Source organism: Diabrotica virgifera, chromosome 1 (genome assembly GCF_917563875.1).
Source record: "Diabrotica virgifera virgifera chromosome 1, PGI_DIABVI_V3a".
NCBI lineage: Eukaryota > Metazoa > Arthropoda > Insecta > Coleoptera > Chrysomelidae > Diabrotica > Diabrotica virgifera.
In genome coordinates this window covers 235,663,834-235,688,723 of record NC_065443.1, presented here as the reverse complement: position 1 = coordinate 235,688,723, position 24,890 = coordinate 235,663,834, and the positions used below count along the sequence as shown (strand labels likewise).

Genomic DNA, 24,890 nt, shown 5'->3' with positions numbered 1-24,890 from the left:
TTTTTGCAAAATACTTTTTCAATATTTAAAATTATTTTTCTTCATTATTTTTTAATAATATTGGCAGAATTATTTTTTTATGAACTCCCCGTAGAACTACTGTATCTTCATTATTTTCTGGCTTATATTGTTGCAAAAAAATTAATTTGGGATAAACAAATGATTTAACTTTTATAAACTATTTGACCGATCGCTATCAAATTTGGAAACCCAAATATCTGACTAATTTTGCAACTTTCTAAGAAACAAATAAAGATAGTAACATTTAAGATTTTTTTTAACATTTAAACTAAACATGCGATTTTGAATGTTTTTATATGGCTAATAAGATTCTTATTCTCAAATTTATTTTAAATGCTTCATTTGTTGCTGATAGACTAAAAAAAAATTGACTATTTTTCGACCTTAATTTGTTAATAACTAATTAAGTCCAAAAAATCGGTTGCAGGAAACATATAGGTTCTTGTTATAGGGGTCCATTCTATTCAAAACCTCTGTAGTTGTGAGAAGCCTGGAGGGGGTTGTGTCACAAACAGGGTAGGTACCTTTTTACTCATTTCCCTGAACTAAAACATACAGAGTGAGCCTGTAAATTGGAATAAATTCAATATCTCAAATACTAATTGTTTTTTTGAAAATTGCTCAGACCCGTAGATTAGTATTTCAAATTGTCCTTTTTGACATACAATAATAATGTATACAGGGTGTCCCACATTAGAGATATGACGTCATCGTTGATTTTCTTAAATAGCAACACTGTCATTTTGATAGCCATTTTAATAGGGTGTGTAAAGTTATACATAACTGCAAAATATTAAATTTTTATTCTCTATCATTTACAAGTTAATAAAAAATAACAAAGGTATGTCTGTAATTCGGAATAAATTCAAGAATTCAAATACTAATTGCTTTTTTGAAAAATGCTCAGACCCTTCGATAAGTATTTCAAATTGCCATTTTTGACATACAATAATAATGTATACAGAGTGTCTATATTTAGAGATATGACATCATCGTTGATTTTCTTAAATAACAACACTGTAATTTTGATAGCTATTTTGATAGGGTGTGTAAAGTTATACATAACTGCAAAATTTCAAATTTTTATTCCCTACCATTTACAAGATAATAAAAAATAACAAAGTTATGAAAAACAAGTAATCAAATAATAATTGAATTTAATTATTTTAATTAAGCAAATGCTCATAATGTTGCCCATCGACGATTATATGAATAATTGAGGGCAACATTCTGAGCATTTGCTTAATTGGAATAATTAAATTCAATTATTATTTGATTACTTGTTTTTCACAACTTTGTTATTTTTTATTATCTTGTAAATGGTAAGGAATAAAAATTTGAAATTTTTCAGTTATGTATAACTTTACATAGGTACCCTATCAAAATAGCTATCAAAATGATAGTGTTGCCATTTAAGAAAATTAACGATGGCATCATATCTCTAAATAGGGACACCCTGTATACATTATTATTGTATGTACAAAAAGACAATATGAATACTAATCGACGGGTCTGAGCATTTTTCAAAAAAGCAATTAGTATTTGAATTATTGAATTTATTCCAAATTACAGACGTACATAGTTAACTTTGTTATTTTTTATTATACAGTCGAACCCGCTTATTGGAATAGCCTTCGTGCTAATCGAAAGTATTCCTATAACCGGGATATTCTAATAACCGATCATTGGTGGGTAGTAGAAACGTTTTGGGACCTCAAATTACTATTCCATAAACCGGGATATTCCTATAACCGGTATTGTTATAAGCAGATTCGACTGTATTGTAAATGGTAGAGAACAAAAATTTGATATTTTGCAGTTATGTATAACTTTACACACCCTATCAAAGTAGCTATAAAAATGACAGTGTTGCCATTTAAGAAAATCAACGATTACGTCATATCTCTAAATTGGGACACCCTGTATACATTATTATTGTATGTCAAAAAGGACAATTTGAAATACTAATCGACGGGTCTGAGCATTTTTCAAAAAAACAATTAGTATTTGAGATATTGAATTTATTCCAAATTCCGGACTCACTCTGTATAATTCGAATAGTTATTACTTTATAAAAAAAATTACCTGTGGGTGATTGCATACGGCGATGGATCGCTGATTCCATATTTATTTTCCACCCTAACTCTGAACTTGTAGTCTCTGAATGGTTCCAAATTCCTTACTCCACAGGTACAACTTCTGATACCGGATCTGACTGTGAACCAATCACCAGAAGGTAGTTCGCACATCTCCAATTGGTAAGTAACAGGCACTCGTGGACCTGAAGGAATTGATGGCTTCCAAGACAAAGTACAGTGCCTGTCTGTCATTTGGGAAATAATAGGAGGATCTGAGATGGGCATTGGAGCTCCGCTCTTCTTGTACTTGTCGAAATCTGTGTATTGGTCCGTGATGGGGCGTTTGGGTTTAGGTTCTAGTCCTACAAACAAGAAATCATAAATAATGAATTACTTTATGTACAATTTAAATTTTTGAGATTTATATGGACAGATTTTTATAGAAATGGGTGGGAAACTGTCGAAATATGAGAAAAACATCAAGATGCGGTGGTCTATGCATAGTTTAGGGATTGTCCATATGAGGACGGTTTGCCAACGTCGACTGCGCGGTTTACCTGTTTTCCTTGGTAACTTCAAACGGGACATTAGGGTGAGATCAAGTAAAACAGGTAAACCGCGCAGTCGACGTTGGTAAACTGCCTTTATATGGACAAGCCCTTATCGAATACTTGAAATCTGTCATTTTTCTGATTTTATTGTTTAACATTTTATAATTTACAAAAATGTTTTATTTGTTTGTATTTCCGTCGTTTGTGTTTGTTAATAAGAGTTCTGGTAAATCAGGTAGAGAGAAAGTTATCGTAGAAACGGAAATCGGTCAGAATGCGCAACAAAGTGGCGGTATCAATGTTTGGTATAAATCTTTAAGACATTCGAGTAGCCGTTTTAAAGATAAGCACATGCCGGTATTTTAACATCCCATTAATCATTATAAATTAGTCATTTTAGAACTTACAGTAAACATTTGCATAATAGTACAGTTAAAATAATTAGACAATAAATATTAACCAAGAGAAACTAAACTTTTTTATAATTTTAAGGACAAAAAAACAAGTTCTTTAGAGGAACCGAATTCAAAATTATTTTGCGCATTATATTTAAAATATTATTTGGTTAAACATCTCATTTTTGTTCGAAAAAATATATTAATTTGTCTGGAGTAAGTTCTGTTGATATTATTTGAGAAGACCTGATATTCACACAATGTTGTCAAACTGAATTTTGTTATATTTGGTTTAACTTTTCTAGCAGATTTTCGAGCCTATTATACAAATATACGGTATGCGGCAAAATAAACAGTCCTGAAATTCGTATGCCTCAAATTTGTATGTGTCAGGCGCCGAAACGTACTGAGTGAGTAGTTTCCCAACGTTGTTATAACGTATACAACTGTCGTGATAATGTTAGGTGCTTCAGAATGGTTCTCAGTTTGGCAGAAATAATTTTTATGGTGGAGTAGGTACTATTTTCGGTCATACGGAAAAGGTCACGGAAACGGTCTAAGCTTAAAATCAACAATGGTTTCAGTAGGACGGGACAACCTGTCACACTGCCAGGGAGTCTCTTCAAATACTGCGCGATCATTTGGGGAGTTGCCACTCACCAGAATTAACGCCACCAGATGCGCACATACAGGGTGGGCATTAGTGTGACAAAGTCCAATTACTCGTTTGTCGTAAGAGATACGAAAAAAAGTTATTTAGGTAAAAGTTGGGGCACTGATAGGAGCATAATGTAAAAATATTTTCAAATATACAGGGACGTGCGTATTGACAGGGTGACTCAAACTTATGTTTTTTTAAATAGAACACCCTGTATATTTTTACATTTTTGGATTCTCCTCAATGTTTCCATTCTTAAAATATATGATTTTGTAATATTATACGAAGTGGTTTAAAAGGTAATTACGTTTTTTTGTTATTTCGTAGCAATATTTCCAATTTGTAGAATTGTAGTGATTTGACACCAGATTTTTATTTTATGTTCAAACGATTTTTAATATAGTCTACTATTGTTAAACATTAACAGTATAGCGAAATGTTAAATTTTAGTATACAGGGTTGGTCGAAACTCGGAATGAGTATTTTCTGAGTTTTCTTAAATGAAACATCCTGTATTTTAGTATTGTAATGAAATGATATTTTATGGTACTTTTTTATTTCTTAAGCATTCCCTATACCTAAGTGCTTTCATTTGTAAGTTATTATTGATTCTTTAAGCCAAACATTAATTGCAAGAAAAATTACATGAAATTTTTATGAGGTGGCTGTGAAAATATTCAATCAAAAATAATGTTTCGAAAAAAATAAATCATAATCTAGCCTGATCCTTAATTTATTAATATTGGATGAGTTATCCAAATAAATTCGTAGTTAAGATTATTGGTGGTCAAAATATTAATAAAAACATACAATATTCTACCTAGTCGGCTATGATACCAAATTTTCTTAAAAATTTGACATTATACTATTTTTATAGTTCCAGTTGGTTTGTTACCATTACTAATATGAATTTTTTTAATGAGGAACTGATTATACTAAGATTTTTGTGCTAGTGGAGTATAACAAAAATGTGCTATTTACTAGCAATAAGAATTTTTCATCAGAAATTCCCTGATAGACGACAACTAAGAAGAGAAACGTTTAAAAATATACTAGAACGATTTCAACGGATTGGACACTTAGATTATGATAAATCTGATCGAACAAAAACTATTATAAGTGAAGAAAACAGGAATTAAATGTAATCCTTAGTGTCACTGAGGATCTGCATATTAGTACAACCATTCTTACAATCTAAGTATCTAGTCTGTTGAAACCGTTTTAGTATACTTTCAAAAGTTTCTCTTTTTGATTGTCTTCTATCAGGGAATTGCTGATGATAAATTTTTATTGCAAGTAGCTCATTTTTGTTATACTCTCCGAGCACAATGCCATTTTAATCAGTTCCTCATTAGAAAAATTAATATTAGTAATGGTAACAAATCAACTGGAACTATATAAATAGTATAATGTCAAATTTTTAAGCAAATTTTGTGTCATAGCCAACTAGGGAGTATTTTGTATATTTGATTAATATTTTAAGCACCAACAACCTTAACTACGAATGTATTTGGATATCTCATCCAATATTAATAGATTAAGAATCAGGCTAGATTATGTATTTTTTTTCGAAAAATTATTTTTGATTGGATATTTTCACGGCCGCCTAATAAAATTTCACGTAATTTTTGTTGCCATTAATGTTTGGCTTAAAGAATCACGAATAACTTACAAATTAAAGCACTTAGGTATAGGGAATGCTTAAGAAATAAAAAAGTACCATAAAATATCATTTCATTACAATACTACAACTTAACTCGACTTAAGAAAACTCAGAAAATACTCATTCCAAGTTTCGACTCACCCTTTATACTAAAATTAAACATTTCACTATACTGTTAATGATTAACACTAGTAGACTATATTAAAAATCGTTTGAATATAAATAGAAAATTTGATGTAAAATCACTACAATTCTACAGGATGTAGATGTTGCTACGAGATTAACAAAAAAACGTAATTAACTTTTAAACTACCTCGTATAATATTACAAAACCATATATTTTAAGAAAGGCAACATTAAGGACACTTCACAATAGTAAAAATATACAGGGTGTTCCATTTAAAAAAACATAAGTTTGTGCCACCCTGTCAATACGGACGCCCCTGTATATTTGAAAATATTTTTAAATTATGGTACTGTGTGCCCCAACTTTTACTTAAATCACTTTTTTTCGTATCTCTTACGACAAACGAGTAATTATACTTTGTCACACTAATGCCCCACCCTGTATGGGGGAATGCTGAATTATTCAGTCAGATACACCGTCTGTCATTTCAGAATTGCGGACTAGAATTATAGAGTTTTTCATGCCAAAGGCAGTGGCGGATCCAGAAATTTGTCTTGGGAGGGGAAATTTGCCTTAGGGGGAAATTCTAATGAAAAACCAACCAAAAAACATAAAGGGGTAAACTCAGATTACATAAAAGACATAAATATTAACTTATAGGCATTAAGTTCCCTTAACTTTCCTAACCAGCGTGTTTGTTGGGTTGAATTTGTCTTTCTGTGTTTTCGATTTCATTGTGAGCTAATATATTTTTATATTTGAACATTTTTTTCTTTAATTTTGGACCTTGTTAGGGGCGGAAATTTCCTCATTTTCCCTCCACGTAGATCCGCCACTGGCCACAGGGCATTTTTAACATCTGTTTTATCGGGAACGTGCGTCGTCTTGAATAATGTTTGCAAGGCTATATCATGTATACTAAATATATAAATAATCATAAACATTTCAATATTCATTTTAGTACTGTTTATTTTGCCGCATACTGTAGTTAAACATGTTGACTTTGGTTAGACTTTAATTAAAGTTCTATAATCCAGTTACGTTTAAGTTTAGTTCTTGTAAGTAAATCAACCACATGTTTTTCATTATTTTTTGCAGATGATTCATTTGAAGTGAGTTTCAAGAGAAATATAAACCGTAGACGTAAAAAGGGATGCATAAAAGTTGAGTATTTAAGAGGTACAACGATGAAATCTGTGACTTAAATTCAGAAAATGACAGAACTTATGTTACAAAAATGACGGACCAGACGGACAGAATATTAGACCGTAATTTTCAATAATAAGTGATATAATAAGTTCTAGAATAGCCGAAGATGGAACAGCGACAATAATCTCTTTTTCTACGGAAAGAAGATAAACAGCAGAGATACAAATAAATGTATCTACAGAAGTATAATCTAAATGTTACACTATACAGTGAGCACGTAAAGTTTGGAATAAATTCATTTTTTCATGAATGGGCGATTTTGGAAATAAATCCCGAAACAGGTCCCATGATTTTTTGGCATGTATATCATACTAGTGGCGTCATCCCTCTGGGCGTGCTGACAACAGATATTTTTTTTTAAATGAGAAAAGGAGTAGCATGCTAGCTCATTTGAAACGTTATCGAATTTTTTATAAAGTAATATAAACTTTAACATCCGGCTCGAAGGACCAAAATGTTTGTTTAGTACGAAACTTGAATTGGGGTTGTAAATCACTTCGCACACCTGTAAATATTTTGGAATTTAAACGTTTTATTGAGTATAAAAATGCACTTCAAAACTAGACAGAGTGTTCAAAATAAAAGGTTATACGTGTTGTTTCGTTGAATGTTTGAACTCGAATGAATCTGGTTTTGGTGAATTTTCAGTATAGCCTTTAATAAGGGCGGGGGTAGCAAGAAAAATACATATTATGAGCCGCAGTCCCGTATTGGGTCGTAGTTTAAGATAAAATATATGTAAGCACACATAACAAAACCTGACATTGACTTACCCTCTTCGAATTTCAATGAAGCGTGGCAAATATCACTTCCATGCTCATTGTATATTTTACATGAATATTTCCCGAGATCGTCTACATCAACTCCTGATATTGTCAGTCTGAGCAAACCAGCGGTGTCTTTATCCATTTTAATTCGCGTAGATGGGAATATTTTCTTATCATTGTGGAACCACTCCACTGTCGGTTCTGGTATTCCAGACGCGCACGCGGTGAATTTGGCTGTCATTGCTTTGTACAGCTCTGTATCGCCGATACGTTTAAGGAAGACCGGTGCTTCGATCCTCTTCGCAGCTTTACTAAAAATACATTAAACGTATAGCTAACAGAAGTCCAATATCATTCGTAAAACTTACATTTCTTTCACAACTTCAACAGTTGCCGTACAATCGTCGTGACCCTCTTGGTTAACAGCAGTAGCTCTATAGATGCCAGCGTCAGTAGGTTGGCAATCCAAAATATACAGGCAGCACAGATCACCGTCCCGCTTGATGTGGTATTTGTCAGATTCTTTGATAGGTTGACCATCTTTGGTCCACATGACCTCGGGTTGCGGTACGCCTGTAACTCTACACGGTAGTTTGGCATCTCTGTTTGGTAACTGAAATATAAAAATGAGTAGATGAAACTAACAGATATATTAAAGAATGCATATAATAAGAATGTTTGTCATCCTTATAAATACTATTTGATAAAAAATATATCTTTTGCGGCTTTGGCGGTTACGATTTTTGATAAATAACTTCGAAAAACTTCATTCGGCATCATCATTTCTTTGCTTTTATCCCTTTACGGGGTCGGCTTCCCTAATTACATTTCTCCATAAGTTTCTATCTTGGGTCATACAAATATCAATTCCCTTTACATACATGTCCTGCCTAAGCGTCTCCTTCAGGTATTCTTTGGTATTCTTTGGTATTCCTCTACTAATCCTCCTAGGAACTTGCAGATTAGCAACTCTTTCAACTGGGTAGACGTTGAATACGTCTGTCAGTTCCGTACATCACAGCTGGTATTATGGCAGTTTTTCGTTTCAGAATCTTTCTGTCACAAAACACACCACCCGCTTCCTTTAACTTCATTCATCCTATCCTAATTATTAAAATGCATTCATCTCTATCTATTTCCCCATTGCTTTGTCATATCGATATTAGGTACTTAAAGTTGTTCTGAAGCTATTTCCTTGTGGCATTTTTATAATCAACTATTTATAATGGGAAATAAGCCACAATTTTACCAAAAAAAGATTTTTCCGCAAATCGCCAGGAAATTTTGACATTCCTGTCAAAATTTCTTGAAGAAAAAGTCAGGACTTCCTTACTGTAAGGAAATGTCATTTCCTTACTGTAAGGAAATGATATTTCCGTACAGTTGTTAGTGTTAAATTTATAAGCGTCAAGTTTGACAATTCAACCTCAATACGTTTCAATAGTAACCCAAGTAATTTTATTAGGAATTTCAAAGCACCATTTATTTGGGAATAAAATTATCGCGTTTTTTTTAAATCAATCAATATCTGTCAAATTTTAAACGATTTGCGGAAAAATAGTATGTTTACCTCGTAGGAAAAGCCACATTCCTGGACTCTGTGTTGCTAAGTCTCGGCTTGCGCCTCGACTTAGCAATCTTCACAGTCGTCCAGGAATGTTAAGCTTTTCCTACCCGGTAAACAATGTACTATTATTAACGTTTCGAAGCCCAAATCGGGTTTCGTTGCCAAAATACAAAATACAGTAGTATTTTGTATTTTGACAACGAATCCAGATTTGGGCTTCGAAACGTTAATAAAATCTTTTTTTGGTAAAATTGTGGCTTATTTCCCATTATAAATAGTTGATTAGGTACTTAAAACTATTACTTTTCACGACTATGTATTTCACCGTCCAAACCTATCATTTTATTTGTAGTAACCCCATCTTTAAATGAAAATCCCATGTACTCTTCTTTTTTAATTCAAAAGTTTTTATCCTACGAAGTTTTAAACCATTTTCCTCAAGAGTTTATCCCCACTGTTAGAGTTTTTTTCCAAATCCTTCTTAGTATTTATCTGTAGAGAATTCTACTATATTTAATTAGTTTTCGCTGTTATCTAATATAACATTAATGAGAATAAATAAATCATGGTAACATTCTAACAACGAATCTCATGAACGCAGAAACAAACCGAAGTTTGACGTGACACAATCTCAGTGCCCTTCCAATAATATTTTTACCTTAAGTTATTTATTTTATTATGTGTTTTTTTAAGAACCAAAAAGACCGACCACCATCAAATCTCGAAAGTGACAGTACTTCGGACATATTATTCGAAGTGAATCCAGATACTCCCTCCTACAAGCTATCCTGCAAGGAAAAATATTTTGAAAGCTGCGTCCAGGAAGAAGAAGAATATCCTAGTTGAAAAACCTCAGAACCTGGTTTAATACAACATCTGTGTAGCTTTTCAGGTAACATAAAGATTGCCACGATAAGACACTTTCTTTTTGTATCACTTTAGTTATTGTAATCGATATAATTAATATAAACTAATGCCATTGTAAATAGTAAGGAATTAATATAAGGTAATTATTGTAGTAATTATACCAAAAAGTGTTGTATTCTTAACCAGTTAAAAATAATACTCACTTGTTGAAGATCAGTGAATCTCTGGGTAAATGATGGTGCCATGAATACTTTTCTTACTGTAGCTTTTCCTTGTGTTTTATCCTCACCCAATGGATTAATGATTTTGACTCCATATACACCAGCATCTGATGGTACAGCTTTATCGATTTTTAAACCAACCTGAAAATTACAGAATTTTTATGAATATGTGAGAAGAGTTGAGATTGATTAAAAAAATAGATACGTAAAACCAAAAGAGGAATACCTGCAGATCAGCAGAAAATACTAATATTTATATGTTATATCTATAGGTACAGTTGAGTCCGCGAGTCTTTACCCGTGCGTCATTAATATCTGGCGAGATAAAACACATACTTTTTATCTAGCATCATTCTCTTCCACGCATGAAACACATGACAAACCAGCTGCCGTATGTTATTAAGTAAAAACATATATTATTTTTATGAACCATCTAGACTCAGTGCATTGAAAAGAGATAGGTACAAAAAAAGGACGATTCGGTATGTTTTCATATTGTAAGCACAATTTGTTTGACGTTTCTGCTTTGTTTACTTTTGTTACTGTCAGTCAGTTAAATTTTTTGCGGTTTTTGTCGAATTTTTGCGTTTTGAAGTTTCTTTATATTACACAATAGTCCAGAAAGCCACTGCGCATCCGCTAGGAAAAATATTCTAATTCGGATTTTTTGCACAATCTTACTCAAAAAGGACCCCTTTTAACAAATTTGCGTGTTGCCAGGACCAAAAGTTGGTCAAAAATTTTTTAAACGTTTTTTTTTTGTTTTTTTCTTAAAATTATTTTTTTTGCATGGAACACATTTTTTTTAGGTTTTTTGGATCATTCCAAACAGAAAAGGTTTTTAGTGAATTTTCTCTAAAGTTGATAGTTTTTGACATATAAGCGATTAAAAATTGAAAAATTGCGAAATCGGCCATTTTTAACCCTCAAAAACTATGTGAAAAACTGAAAATTTGAATGTTGTCAAGGTAGATAGATATTCTTTAGACATCGATTGATGAAATACCGAAGAGTTTTTTGCAATACAATACTCAAAACTCCTTTGTTTTTTAATTGCTAATCAAGCGTGCGCGACACTATTTTCCACCGTTGCCTGTGTATGCAGTATGGTGCATGAAAGGATTAAATTCGTTATTTCGTAAACCGGCAACTTTAAGGAAAAATTCCGAAACAGGTCGATTTTTATTTTTAAGTTATGATATTGTGACATATATGGTATACTAGTGACGTCATCCATCTGGGCGTGATGACGTAATCAATGATTTTTTTAAATGAAAATGGGGGTCGTGTGCTAGCTCATTTAAAAGTTTCTTCAACTCTCTATTCAGTAATATAAACATTTACATAATTATTTATACAGGGTGTCCAATAATTCAATTTTTTTGTCAACTTGCCAAATGATTTAATTTAATAAAAAAATTTTGGACACCCTGTATAAATAATTATGTACATGTTTATATTACTGAATAGAGAATTGAAGAACCTTTCAAATGAGCCAGCACACGACTCGTATTCTCATTTAAAAAAATCATCGATTACGTAATCACGCCCAGATGGATGACGTCACTAGTATACTATATATGCCACAATATCATAAATTAAAAATAAAAACCGATCTCTTTTGGGATTTTTTCTTAAAGTCACCGGTTTACGAAATATCGAATTTATTCCTTTCATTTGCACCATACTGTATACACATGCAATGGTGGAAAATAGTGTCGCGCACCCTTGATTGGCAATTAAAAAACAAAGGGGGGGGTTTTTGATATTGTATTGCAAAAAACTCTTCGGGATTTCATCAATCGATGTTTAAAGAATATGTACTTACCTTGGCAACATTCAAATTTTCAGTTTTTCACATAGTTCTTGAGGGTTAAAAATGGCCGATTTCGCAATTTTTCAATTTTTAATCGCTTATATGTCAAAAACTATCAACTTTAGAGAAAAGTCACTAAAGACCTTTTCTGTTTGGAATGATCAAAGAAACCTAAAAAAAATTTGTTCCATGCAAAAAAAATAATTTTAGGAAAAAAACAAAAAAAAAAACGTTTAAAAAATTTTTTACCAACTTTTGGTCCTGGCAACATGCAAATTTGTTAAAAGGGGTCCTTTTTGAGTAAGAATGTGCAAAAAATCAGAATTAGAATATTTTTCCTAGCGGATGCGCAGTGGCTTTCTGGACTACAAACAGTTGTTTTCACAACTAATTTTATATTGGGCTTTGAAATTTTAAGGTAAATAATTATATTTTGGCAATTAATATTTAAAACATACAAAGCTAACGTCATTCACACAGTAAAGAAATGATTGTGTTTAGATTTCCGTCAAAGTGAATAAAATAACAAAAATAAAATATGTTATTGAATTTTTTTATAAATTGTTTATTTATTTATTAATCAATAATAATAAAAGAATGTATTAAGCTACTTCAAATGTAGCTGTAATTCTACACAAAAATTTTGAAGCAAAACTTACATTTGACATTCTATATATTTGATAACGTCAAATTTTATAATAAAAGCCGTAATCGGAACAGTAGCCACTTTCTGTCACTTGTTGTTGCCTGAAATAGATTTCCGACTTATTTCGTATGCTTTAAATGATGACACACGGGTAAAGACTCGCGGACTCAACTGTACAGACTGTTTAGTGTTTGATTAGATATAATCCAATTAAGGAAGTGATAAAATCGGGAACATTGCTAATGAATATGAGTGGCATTGCCCAGGCCCGTTTTACACCCTGCCAGCGCCCTAGGCACAACGAAGAGTAGCGCCCCTTTTTATACCCCTTACAGCTGATTACGCCCCTCCCCTTCCCCCCACCAGCCCTACCATAACGCGCCTACACCCCGTAAATTTAGATTTAGTCTGAAATGCCAGTTTTGGTTCGGGAGGACTTTAGACTTAATGTCCCTTAACTCTCCTTTACAAATTATCCTGATTCTTTTCGAGAGCCTTCCCATTATCCACCACCTATGGACCCGCCGTGTCCCGGACTGGCAACCGGTAGCCGTGAGGTATCTACTGGCCTCCGGTGGGAATGCGTGTAACGTACCTCACGGCATCACGGACCACCCACCCTCCCTTCTTTACATTTGAAGTATTTACATTATTTACAGTATTCGTTTAATCACATTTTCTTTGGATTATTTTTGGTTTGTTGGCTTACCACTAGACTGACTAGAGATTCATACAATAGCTTTTTTTCTGGTTTTCCGTGTTGCAAAGTCGTCAATAATGTTTTTGTAGTCTAATTTTAAAGTAATGTCGTTTTGGGTGCACAGCAACAATAAGCCATTAAGCTTTTCATCAACCATCGACGATCTAATGTCTGACTTCACTCTTTTCAAAGATGAAAAGCTACGTTCAGCTGTGCAGTTCGTCACAGGTAAGGTTAGAAATATCCTGAGAGCAACCTCCAAATTGGGGAAAGTGTTCTCTAATCTGTTTGATTTTATGTAGGCGTACATTTCTTTGATCTTAGAAAGGTTCTCCAAAACCATGTATTGTTTGAAATGGTTACATTCCTGGGCAAAGTCTTCCCCATCAATATCATTCTTGTATACTTCTCCTAACAGTTTAGCTTCACAAGCCACCTCATTGGAATTTTTCTCTTCTAGATTTTGTAAGATCTTAAATCTTGTGTCGAGATTTTTATAGGCCTCCCTTCTTTTGTTGAGCTGCGAAGCTATGTTGTCAACAATGGCAATAAACACCCCAGTGCGAAATCTTTCTCGAGAAGATGTTTCTTCCATGCTTCTGTCCTTTTCATCGGGCAATAACTTTCTTTTTCTTACTTTGTCGTATACAGCTTCTTCTTTTTCTGCAAGTTTCAATGCTTTGGACTCGAAATCATCAAATAAATCTCTCTTTTCACTCAAAAACGAAGATAGTGTTTCAAGTTCCTTTGTGGCACCAAATAGGTCTAAATCTTGATTTTGAAGAGTCTTACTTGTTTTATCAACTCTCTCGAGAATTTCGTCCCAGATCACAGTTAATAACGTGGTTTGGAAATGTCCAAGTGTTTTTAGAAACCCAGCGGCTGTGCATTGTGTTGCTGGTGTCTGAGTATTGTCTTTATTTAGCTCTTCAAGAGCATCTTTTAATTCATGTCGACTTATTTTTAAAGCTCGAAGGGCGTCTGCCCTAGCAGACCATCTTGTGTCACTCAGGGGCTTTACCATTAGCTTTCTCTGATCTTTCTTTGATTTTCCTTCGTTAATCTTTTCAATATGACTTTTTAGGATGTTCCACCTGTAAGTGGATGCCGAGAAAAAAACATACAGCCCTTGTACGAATGTAAAAAATATTGTGGCTTCTGGACACGCCTTCTCGGCAGCAAAACACCCAGCAAGGTTTAGTGAGTGGGCTGCACATGGTACATAGTCAGCAAGATCATTTTGCTTTTAATCCTTGCCTGAAGACCTGAGTATATGCCCGACATGTTTGATGCATTGTCGTAACTTTGTCCACGACAGTTATCGATATCCAGCTCAAGTTTCTCAAGTAAACTGAGGGTTGCTTCTTCCAAACTTCCAGATTTGTGGCATACACTTGGTAAGAGTTGTATCAGGCGTTCGTTGGCGCAAGCATTGGGCAATGAAACATACCGAAGTACTACAGCCAATTGGTCTGTGTGCGACACGTCAGGTGTGGAGTCTATGATTAAAGAGAAATAGCGAGCTTGCCTGATTTCATTCAAGATTTGTTTCAGTACTTCTTTGCTCATAATCTCAATAAATTCATTGCAAATGTCAGACGAAAGGTATGATACACTACCTTTGCCTTTGTTACCATGTGTTGCTATGTGTTGGGCGAGAAACGGATCAAATTCACTTATCAGCTCAAGACAGCCTAGAAAAAGTCCGTTTGATGTAGATCCAAACGTTTGGTTATCACCTCTAAATGGGAGACCTCTACTCGACAAAAATTTTACAACAGACACAACTCTTGTCAATATTTCTCGCCAATATTTCACTTCTTCCTGGTATTGACTTTGAATTTGTTTGGTGACATTAGATGTGGTCTTTTTCCTCAAAATAAATTTCAAAACATTAGCCCTGTGGTCGTCAGATTTTTCATGTTTCTCAGCTAATGCAAAGGAATTTTTCCAATCATTAAACCCTTTGTTAAAAGATGTGGATTTGTCCTCTGGTTGAAAAATAAGGCAGAATTTACAAAATACCTGCCCTGTTGATTGCGAGTAAATAAGCCAGTCTCTTTTGATCTTTTCTCCGTTCGGAAGCGTGACAAGAAATAAGTTGACCGAAAGCTTCCGTTTTACCTTACTTTTTCCATCGCCGTGATGTTCAGACTTTGAAAAATCAGCTTGCAGAAGATTTTGATCAAATTCAGAACTTATTATTTTATTTACTTGCGATTCATTTTTGATATTCCATGATGCCGGGTCTTCAAGCTCAAAATCGTATTGGTCTTCAACTGGGTCTTTGGGCTTCACACTTTCTACTACGAGGTTTGTGTCTGAGTTTGAGTTACTGTCGTGCTCGTGCACAATTGCAATAGTTGTATCTAATTCGGCCGACGTTGGAGAATGAATAGGGTCTTTCTCTTTAGTCTCAAAATTATATTGGTCTTCAACTGAGTCCGTAGGCTTGATTTTCGGGCGTTCTACTTCCAGGTTTTTTTGTGAGTTAGGTATGCTGTGTGCGATTGCAGTTGTTGAATCTACTGCGGCCGACGTTGATGGATGAATGAGAATTCTTAGGGGGTCATTTTTTACTGGATTACACGAAGACGGATTTTGTAGGTTTATCTGTGGTTTTGGCGCAACCTTGAAAAATCCGGATATTTTGGGGATCTTTTTCAAAACATTTTGCTCTTTTTGGTGTTTTTTAGCCGCTCGTTTACGAAACTCGGAACCACTTGGCTTTGAAGAACTCATTACGATTCCTTTGAGAAGCTCAATAACACACGACTTTATTAAAAAACCAGCCCTATCAATAAAATTAATACATTATTATAATGTTGTATATGAGCATAACCTTTGGAATGAGTTTTATTGCTTGTATTTTACTTTATAAAATTAGATCACAATTTGCTGTGTTACTTCTATTCAATTTACTTACGCGCAAATAAATTGTCCCTTCTTCTTGATCACAGAATTTGTTTCACAGTATATTGTTCAAAATACTAAGAGGGTCACAACATGGATAAAAGAACTTCTTTTATCTGTGGTCACACTATACTATACCGATATTAAACCACACCACTACCACAGTCTTCAGTCTTCACTTCAGCACCTACAGATATCACATTGACTAGGACAAAAGAATATACTTTCAATTCATAATGATACACGTTGTCACAAATCATCCAAAAAAGGAAACAACAACAACTACAGATTTTCAAGTTGTGACAGGCGTAATCAATCCACGGTAGGAAGTGGGGAAGGTGGTCGGGGTGCGGGCGGAGAGAGAGGCCGAGCGTGGTTGACTAGCAACCAGTGGCGGTAGAAGGGGGCACGAGGCGGGCTGTGTGGCTGGCACACGGCCACAAGTGGCACGTTAAGTACAGCGCGGAGCGCCGGGCGGGCTGTGATTTGGGTCAGATGTCGGCTTTCGGCAGTGGCGCAATAAATGAGGCATGCTGATACAACCACGGCAATTTTTTTTTTGCGCCCCCCAAAACCTAGCGCCCTAGGCACGTGCCTACCGTGCCTATTCGGTAAAACGGGCCTGGCATTGCCACTGTAGAATGACGAATGACAGTGAATCGGTCTGAATCTGGGCCTGGATTACGTACACTCGATACGCATCGTATCCGCCATGTTTTACCGTAGGGAGTGATTACGAAACCTCTTTTCCTACGTTGTCGATGCGAGTCAACTCGAAGGCACTGCTCGATACCTACGACCCTGTCGAGTTGCCAACTCGAACTATCTATCTATCTCTGATAGATCGCTGATCCCCTATAACGCTTTCTCTCTTGCCGGTCCAAGTATAAAAATTAAGAAAAGTGAATACATAATGACATAACCTACTTACTTCATACTTTGATTTTTTCAATTTAAAAATAATGTAAATCGTTAATCAAACGATATTTAGATTATATGGTTTTGATAATAATTCTCATGTTTTGAACATTCAAAAAATATATTGTTTAAATCTCTCAGTGAGGTGTTATTACACTCATTACACGGACAGAAGTTCTCTAATACTTAATACTTATTCCTATTTTAAAAATATGTGAAGGAAAGCTCTGAGACAGAATTCGATGAAGTGAATAGGTAGTTAGCAGTGACCATTACGACCTTTAGTAATATTTTTATATAACGTCTCCCATCTTTCCCTGGCCATTTAATCTTTAATAACGGTAAAAAATCATAATTAATCTCAAATTCTACTCAAGTTCGAAAATCATATATTTATATATCTAGGTACACGTTATCACTGTATCATCCTTAGAATATAAAATAAACGTTTATAACAATTAAATATGTAATAAAAACTTTATTTTATATTAGATTGTAATAATTATTGAGGTTAATGAGAGAAATTCCTTGGCATATAACGTGCACATCACTCCATTTGTTCGAAATATTATCCCGTAGGTTCAAAAATACGAAAATTGCCGATGATTTTCTGACAGTCTACTCGAACCCAGTTCGTAATCACTTTTTGGCTTCGATGCGTATTCGCATCGAGTTTGCCTACGGTTCGTTTTGCGATCTCGCATCGAGTGTTCGTAATCCCGCTGCTGGTGCATTAAGGCCGCGTCTCACCATCAAATAATTTGATCAAACAGTTTGAGCAAACTCCGGAAGTACGTCAAAGTGACGTCACAATTGCAGTTTTTTTGAAAATCTAAAAACTGTGCTCTCACTATCAGTCTAGTTTGATCAAATTTTTTGTATTGAGTTGTCTAACTTGTCTGTACTTTATTTAAAATTAAAATTTTTCATTATTATCCACAATGAACACTCAGGATGTGACGTCACTAACTGTCACTTTCAGTTTGCTCAAACCAGTTTGATCAAATTATTTGATGGTGGGACGCGGCCTTTAGGTAGGCAGCGGGGAAGCAGTCTTGCCAATTATAGTGCGTATATCTAATTTAAAACTAAACAGTCTGTATATAAGAATTACAACGGATACGATGAGAGGAAGAGGTAGAATAAAACATCAGAAAAAACTAAAAAAAATATTGGGAAACACATCAAAAATTGTAAAAAATAAAAGAAAAGTGGGATACTTACCCGTCTACCATCACAAGTCATCAGGACCCTTTCAGAAGGCAAAAGTGGTTCTCCGTCTTTGGTCCATTCGGCGCTAGGTATGGGATTTCCTGTAAACGGAGCTTCAATCACCAGAGGTTGACCTTCATCGGTGATAACATTTTTAATGGAATGTAGGAACAGAGGTCTCTCTTCTGGTTCTCCTGGTTTAGCAGCTTCTTTCACAGTCAGAGCAGCTGAAGTGTCAGATTCTCCGGCTTCGTTCGAGGCTACAGCTTTGTATGTAAGAGCGTCACGCGCAATGTCTGCGCAGTCTAGGAAAAGAGCGCTGGAACCGTCAGGTTGTTCGATAATTTTGATGTGTTTGTTGTCAGAGATAACCTCTGCACCATTTCGGAACCTAAAATTTGTGTAAGAATAATAGTATCAATGTCATATTAATATAAAACAAAGTATTATTTTGGCACGTTTCATTAGTTATTACATAGTTAATATTTAAACATTTAAGAACTGGAAGTAATTAGAGGAGTCCTATGTTTAATTTTGAACGCAGAAGGTTGATGATGATGATCATACAATTAATGATGTAAGAAACAAAACTGAAGTAAAATTACAGACAAAAACAAGGAAGCGCATTAAAAATATCACCAGAAAAACAAAAACAAAAAGTCTAATAATAAAACAATGAAAACTTTTGTTTTCAATACTTTGCACTTTGAATTTAATAATCATACACAAACAACAGTGCAGAATTTATCATGGGCAATCCTCTGAGCCCATTACTATCAGATATTTTTACGAACCATCTAGAAACAACGATTTCAAAACATCCCGTATTCAAACAGTCCTTATATTGGTAGAGATACGTGGATGATAAACTAGTATGCTTTGCAGGAACTAATAGTCAACTTGACCAATTTTTATCATACATTAAGTCACTCCATAGTAATATATCTAGCAAGATATTGAGTTTACAATAGAAACAGAACAGAATTAGTCCATAAACTTTATAAGAGTTCTCCGTATTTCATAAATCTACCCATATTGACTCAACTATACAGAATTCATCATCCCATCCTACACAACATAAATTAGCAGCCTACCATTAGTGGAGTCAATGAAGGTGGATATGAGTTATTACCTCAGATTTCGTTGAACCTCCATCGATTTTCATAAAAATTGGTAAGTGGTTAAAGGATACCTCAAGGAACAAAGGTGACATAGTGCCAACTTGCGCTTTTTGCATTTTAGGGGTGAAATACACCCCTTTTTTAAAAATTATTTTTTAGATTTCTGAGAGTGCAGTCACTGTAAGTTTTCACTTCCTATTTTGTTGAACCTTCATCGATTTTCATGAAAATCGGTAAGTAGTTAGAGGATACCTCAAGCAATAAAAGATATATAGCGTCAACTTGCTATTACTAGCTATTTGTAATACACCCCTAATTTTTTAAATTGTAAAAAAATGCAGATTTCCGCATTATGGTGCAAGTAATCTCGTTTAAAATATTTTTTTTATATTTATGTGCATGAATTACATTTTTTTTAATTTTTCAAACCTTATAGCAACCAAAAATCCGAAAATTAACAAGTCGAAAATCACGAAAACCTTATTCTTCTATATTTCTGAAAGTGTAGTCACTGAATGTTTTCACCCACGATTTCTTTGAACCTTCATCGATTTTCATGAAAATTGTTGATTAGTTAGAGGATACTTCAAAAACAAAAGTGATATGGCACCAAGTTGCGCTTTCTGCATTTTAGGGGTGAAATCCACCTTTTTTTTAATGATAAAAATGCAGATTTCAGCATTCTGGCTCAAGCAATCTCGTTTAATTAAGTAAAATAAATATTTTTTTACATTTATGTGCATGATTTATAAATTTTTTTAAACCTTATAGCAATCAAAAATCAGAAAATTAGCAAATCGACAATCACGAAAAAAATATCTTTTATATTTCCAAAAAGGCAGTCACTGAAGGTTTTCACCCCTGATTTCGTTGAACCTCCATCAATTTTCATGAAAATTGGTAAGTAGTTAGAGGATACCTCAAGAAACAAAAATTATGTGGTACCAACTTGCGCTTTTATTCTGGGGGTGGATGTTACCCCTTCTCATGGGTGAACACTATTTTATTAAAAATAACCCCATAATTAGATAGAGGAGTAAATTCTAAGCAAACTTTCTTTTATCAATTTTATAAATTTTTTATTTAAATAATATTTCATAATTTAATAAAATATTATTGGTACAGTAAAACCTGACAATAACGGCCACTAAAAATAGAAAACAATTGGCCGTTATAGAAATGTGGCCGCTAATGCTAGGTTTCCTTTTCCACAAATACATAAAATATAATTGAAAATTTATTTATTTTAGTAATTAAAGCAAATCTAATTGAATATAATTCTACAAACAAACGGAACATACTAAAACTAAATTCAATTTACTACAATATAAAACAATATCTATACGAAAAAACAACTACAAGAAAAACAGAATTTTTGTTTGTTTTACATTTTTTTAGATAAACGAAACATACTAAAACTAATTTAATATAGGTAATACATAATATAAAACAACATACTCTAGCTACTACGAAAAATACGCTTATCGCTAAAGTATCGTCGTGCTTCCATGCTATATTCAACAAAACCAACTTGGTAGGGCCTTTAATTAGATATCTCAAATCACTTTGGCTGATTTTGTCTGCATATATATTATGTTTGAGGAATCCCTTTTTTTTGCGAGACTGGATATAGGACATTTCTCAAGTATGAATTCACATTCATGGTCTATCGTTGCTATACAGGGATAATAATCTGTGCAATGTTATGGTACAGGCTACGTTAAATATAAAGTAAATGTGGAAGATATACACTGGTTATTCATTTCAATTTAATTTGATTGTTTTTTAATCGTTTACAATATTTAAAATAATTAAAGACATAAAGTTAGGATTTCAAAAATAAATTCAGTTCTCACTGGCAGGGTGGGAAATAATAAAGTGCCATACAATAGCATTTCATTACAATGCTCATTACAGGCATTACAGGCTGCTCCGTTTGAGAAAACTCATACTCTCAAACTTTGAGAAAACACTCATTCAGTTTCGACCAACCCTGTATTAGCTAAAATTAAACGTTTTGCTAGATTAATAATTTTTAACAATAATAGATTATATTAAAAATCACTTGAACATAAATTGATTTTCTGATGTCAAATCACTACAATTATACAGGGGGTGAATATTGCTATGAAATTTGAAAATAAAAACGTAATTATCTTTTAAACTACTTCGTATAACATGACAAAACCTGATATTTTAAGAAATAAAACATAGAGGAGAATCCAAAAATGTAAAAATATATAGGGTATTCTATTAAACAAAAGACAATTTTGTTTCACCCTGTCAATATGGGTGGCCCTGTATATTTGGAAATGTATTTAAATTCTGATATTATCTATGCCCCAATCTCACCTAAATAAACTTTTTTCGTATCTCCTACAACAAACGACTAATTGGACTTCCCACAACCTGTATACATACAAAATCTCCACTATAAAATTTTTTCAAAGAAAATGTTATTGGTTTTTTTAAAATAACTCCGTTAAATTTTGAAATATGAGATTTATTCAAGAACCATTACAAAGCTAAGTAAAAGTTCTATAACACTGTATTAAACATAATTTTCTAAATCCTTTATTTTTTTTTAAATACAAGGTGAAAGGGCCCCGGTTACATGGTTCTCGCAGTAAAATTTAGGTTTTAAATGTTTCTATCTCGGTTATTTTTTGTCGTAAAAAATATTAAAAAAAGAAAGTAAGTAAGGTATGCTTTATTGTCAAAAAATTTTAACAATTTGTGGACAAAGCTTATACAAAATAAAAAATACAATAAAAAACAAAAAATAGTAAAAAACTACAAACAAAACAAAAACAGAAACAGACACCAAGTAAATGGAGTGAGTTATACTACTTGATATAATTTACAGTTATTAAGTACACATTAAAAAATTAAAAATTTTGCAAACAATATGTATACAACGTCAGAGCAAAAAGAAGGCAAACGAGGAAAGGGGAAAGGGAAAGTAAATCAAAAGTTCTATGCCGCTGCAAATATGTACACAAGTACTCGAAAGTAATAATCCTACAAGTCAATTTGCTGAATTCAAATCGTTTATAAAAAAGTCATTCACTGTATAAAAAGCTTTCTCCAGCAAATAAGCTTTCAAGGCCTTGCGAAAAGCGGGAAATGCTGCAATAGATTTGATGTTAGATGGCAGGTGATTGTACATTTTTCTCGAATTGTATAGTATAGAGCACTTAACCAGCTCAGACCGTGGGGTTGGCAGATAAAGATTATGATCCACGTTTCTAAGGGGATAGTTATGAGTGGGTCTCTCTGGACCTTCTGATGCATGTTTGCGGATTAAACAAACGGATTCAAAAACAAACAAAGAAGGAAGAGTTAATATCTTAAATTTTTTAAAGAATTCTTGGCAATGATCTCTGCTATTGAGTCTCAGGGAGTAACGAAGAGCTCTCTTTTGTAGTTTAAAAATACGCTCAAATTGAGTCGCACAACACGTACCCCAGAATGGAAGCGCGTACCGAAGATGAGACTCAAAAAGGGCATAATAAACGGTCCTAGATGTTGACAAATTCATTTCCGTAGCAACTGATCTTAGCGCAAAACAAGCAGAACTTAATTTTTTGTGTAAGGCATCAATGTGCAAGTTCCATTTTAGAGACTTATCCACAATAAGCCCTAAGAACTTCACCGATTCAACTACCTCTAGACTGTTGTTATTAAGTACTAAAGGTTGCATCATACTGTTGTAAGGTAGGACTTTGGTTTTAGAAACGTTAAATAACAGGAGATTCGAATCGCACCACGATTTAATGGTGACTAGGTCTATAGCTATGGTATTGCGAAGATCCATAATATCTGTGTTACTCCAAGTAATACTAGTATCATCTGCAAAGAGACATATTTTACCTTTAATGTTCAGACTAGAGATGTTATTTATGTATATCAGAAACAATATAGGGCCTAGAACTGAACCCTGAGGTACCCCACATTCTAATGGCATGCAAGAAGACGTCTTCGTGTCAACCCTTACAAACTGACTTCTTTTATTAAGATATGATGTAAGCCATTTAAGAGCATTTCCCCTAAATCCATAGTGCTGTAATTTGTCAGTCAAGATGTTATGGTTTACACAATCGAATGCTTTAGAGAAATCACAGAAAATTGTTGCTGTAGAGTGATGGTTGTTTAGACTGGAGTAAACATGATCGAAAAGGAAGAACATAGCATCATTCGTGCATTTGTCACTCAGGAATCCAAATTGATGTGGAGTAAGCAATTTGTATTTCAACAGAAAAGATAAGATTCTTTTTTTTACCAGACTTTCAATTATCTTCGACAACGTGGGCAGGAGTGCAATAGGGCGATAATTCGAAGCAAGATCTTTATCGCCTCCTTTATGTATAGGAATAATTATCGCTGTCTTAAGGCAGCTTGGAAAAACTCCAGTTTCGAATGACCTGTTTATTAAGGTAGTAAGATGGTTTAAAGTGCAATCAGGTAGAGCAGAAAACATTCATACCTATTCTGTAACTCATTTCGATGATAGAAGTCAGTAAAATCGAATAGAAGTGACCAAGTCGAATAGAAATAGTCCAAATCCGTATTCCATAACTACTTCGGAATCTCTACAATCGTAATGTGAATAGAAATCACTTCGACAGCATTTACCCTGTCGAGATGAGATTCCGATTATCGGAATTGTGGTTGACGCAAGCGCATTTTGTTTTGTTTTGACGTTTATATTTTATATATAAAAATAATTAATTACATACTACTTATTTATAATTATTTATAGTATTTGTACCTTTTTTTAGCTGCTTAATTTTTAGTCTGTGGTGTTATTTGTTTAGAGAACTATATATATTTCATTTAGACATGTTGTACGAGTATGAATAATTGGACCTAACCTTATTTATTTGCTACTTGGCGTCTGAATGTTTCCCATTCACATTGTTGCCATATTTTGTTCGTATATTTCTTGTACAATTGCAATCAATGGTATAATGCACAAGAATAGCTTGATAAATAAATATTATACTAGTCTATTCGGTAGACTTACACCGGTCATGGATTAAGAAAGAAATGAACGAATTTACTGGTCCGCTGTAGTTTAACTATTTACACATGGGCGCAGTAATTTTTTATTTGAGGAGGTTCTTATATAAATCAAATAATTTTAAATTTTAGGTGTTTGTATAGCCTCAGAAGCCCAAACGACATAATTTCGTGATTCTTTATAACAGTTCATTATCCGTAGCCAAAAATCAATATACCTAATATTAATTGTTGCATGAATATCAATATAATAAAAATAAAACAAATTATAACTTATAAAAGGTAGAAGGCTAAACGTTGCTGTATTGTTGATGTTTTAATTTAATCTCTAAAATGGTTTTCTATAAAGTCACAATCAATTTAAGTGATATATTGACGTTGGATGTTTTTAAATTAAAGTCAATTGACGCGTGTAAAA

At 33.5% G+C, this 24,890-nt stretch overlaps 1 protein-coding gene across 11 annotated transcripts in view; it reads right to left on the bottom strand.

Moving 5' to 3' along the window:
* The window catches only part of LOC114333136 (obscurin), a 615,016-nt gene that overhangs the window by 80,009 nt on the left and 510,117 nt on the right, over positions 1–24,890 (bottom strand). For all 11 annotated transcript variants that reach the window (XM_028283003.2, XM_028282967.2, XM_028282979.2 and 8 more), the window contains 5 exons: positions 18,342–18,720; positions 10,107–10,265; positions 7,838–8,082; positions 7,476–7,780; positions 2,107–2,461 (listed from right to left, as the gene is read on the bottom strand). In XM_028283003.2, the coding sequence (XP_028138804.2) occupies positions 2,107–2,461; positions 7,476–7,780; positions 7,838–8,082; positions 10,107–10,265; positions 18,342–18,720 (1,443 nt within the window). The remainder of the gene's footprint in view (positions 1–2,106; positions 2,462–7,475; positions 7,781–7,837; positions 8,083–10,106; positions 10,266–18,341; positions 18,721–24,890) is intronic.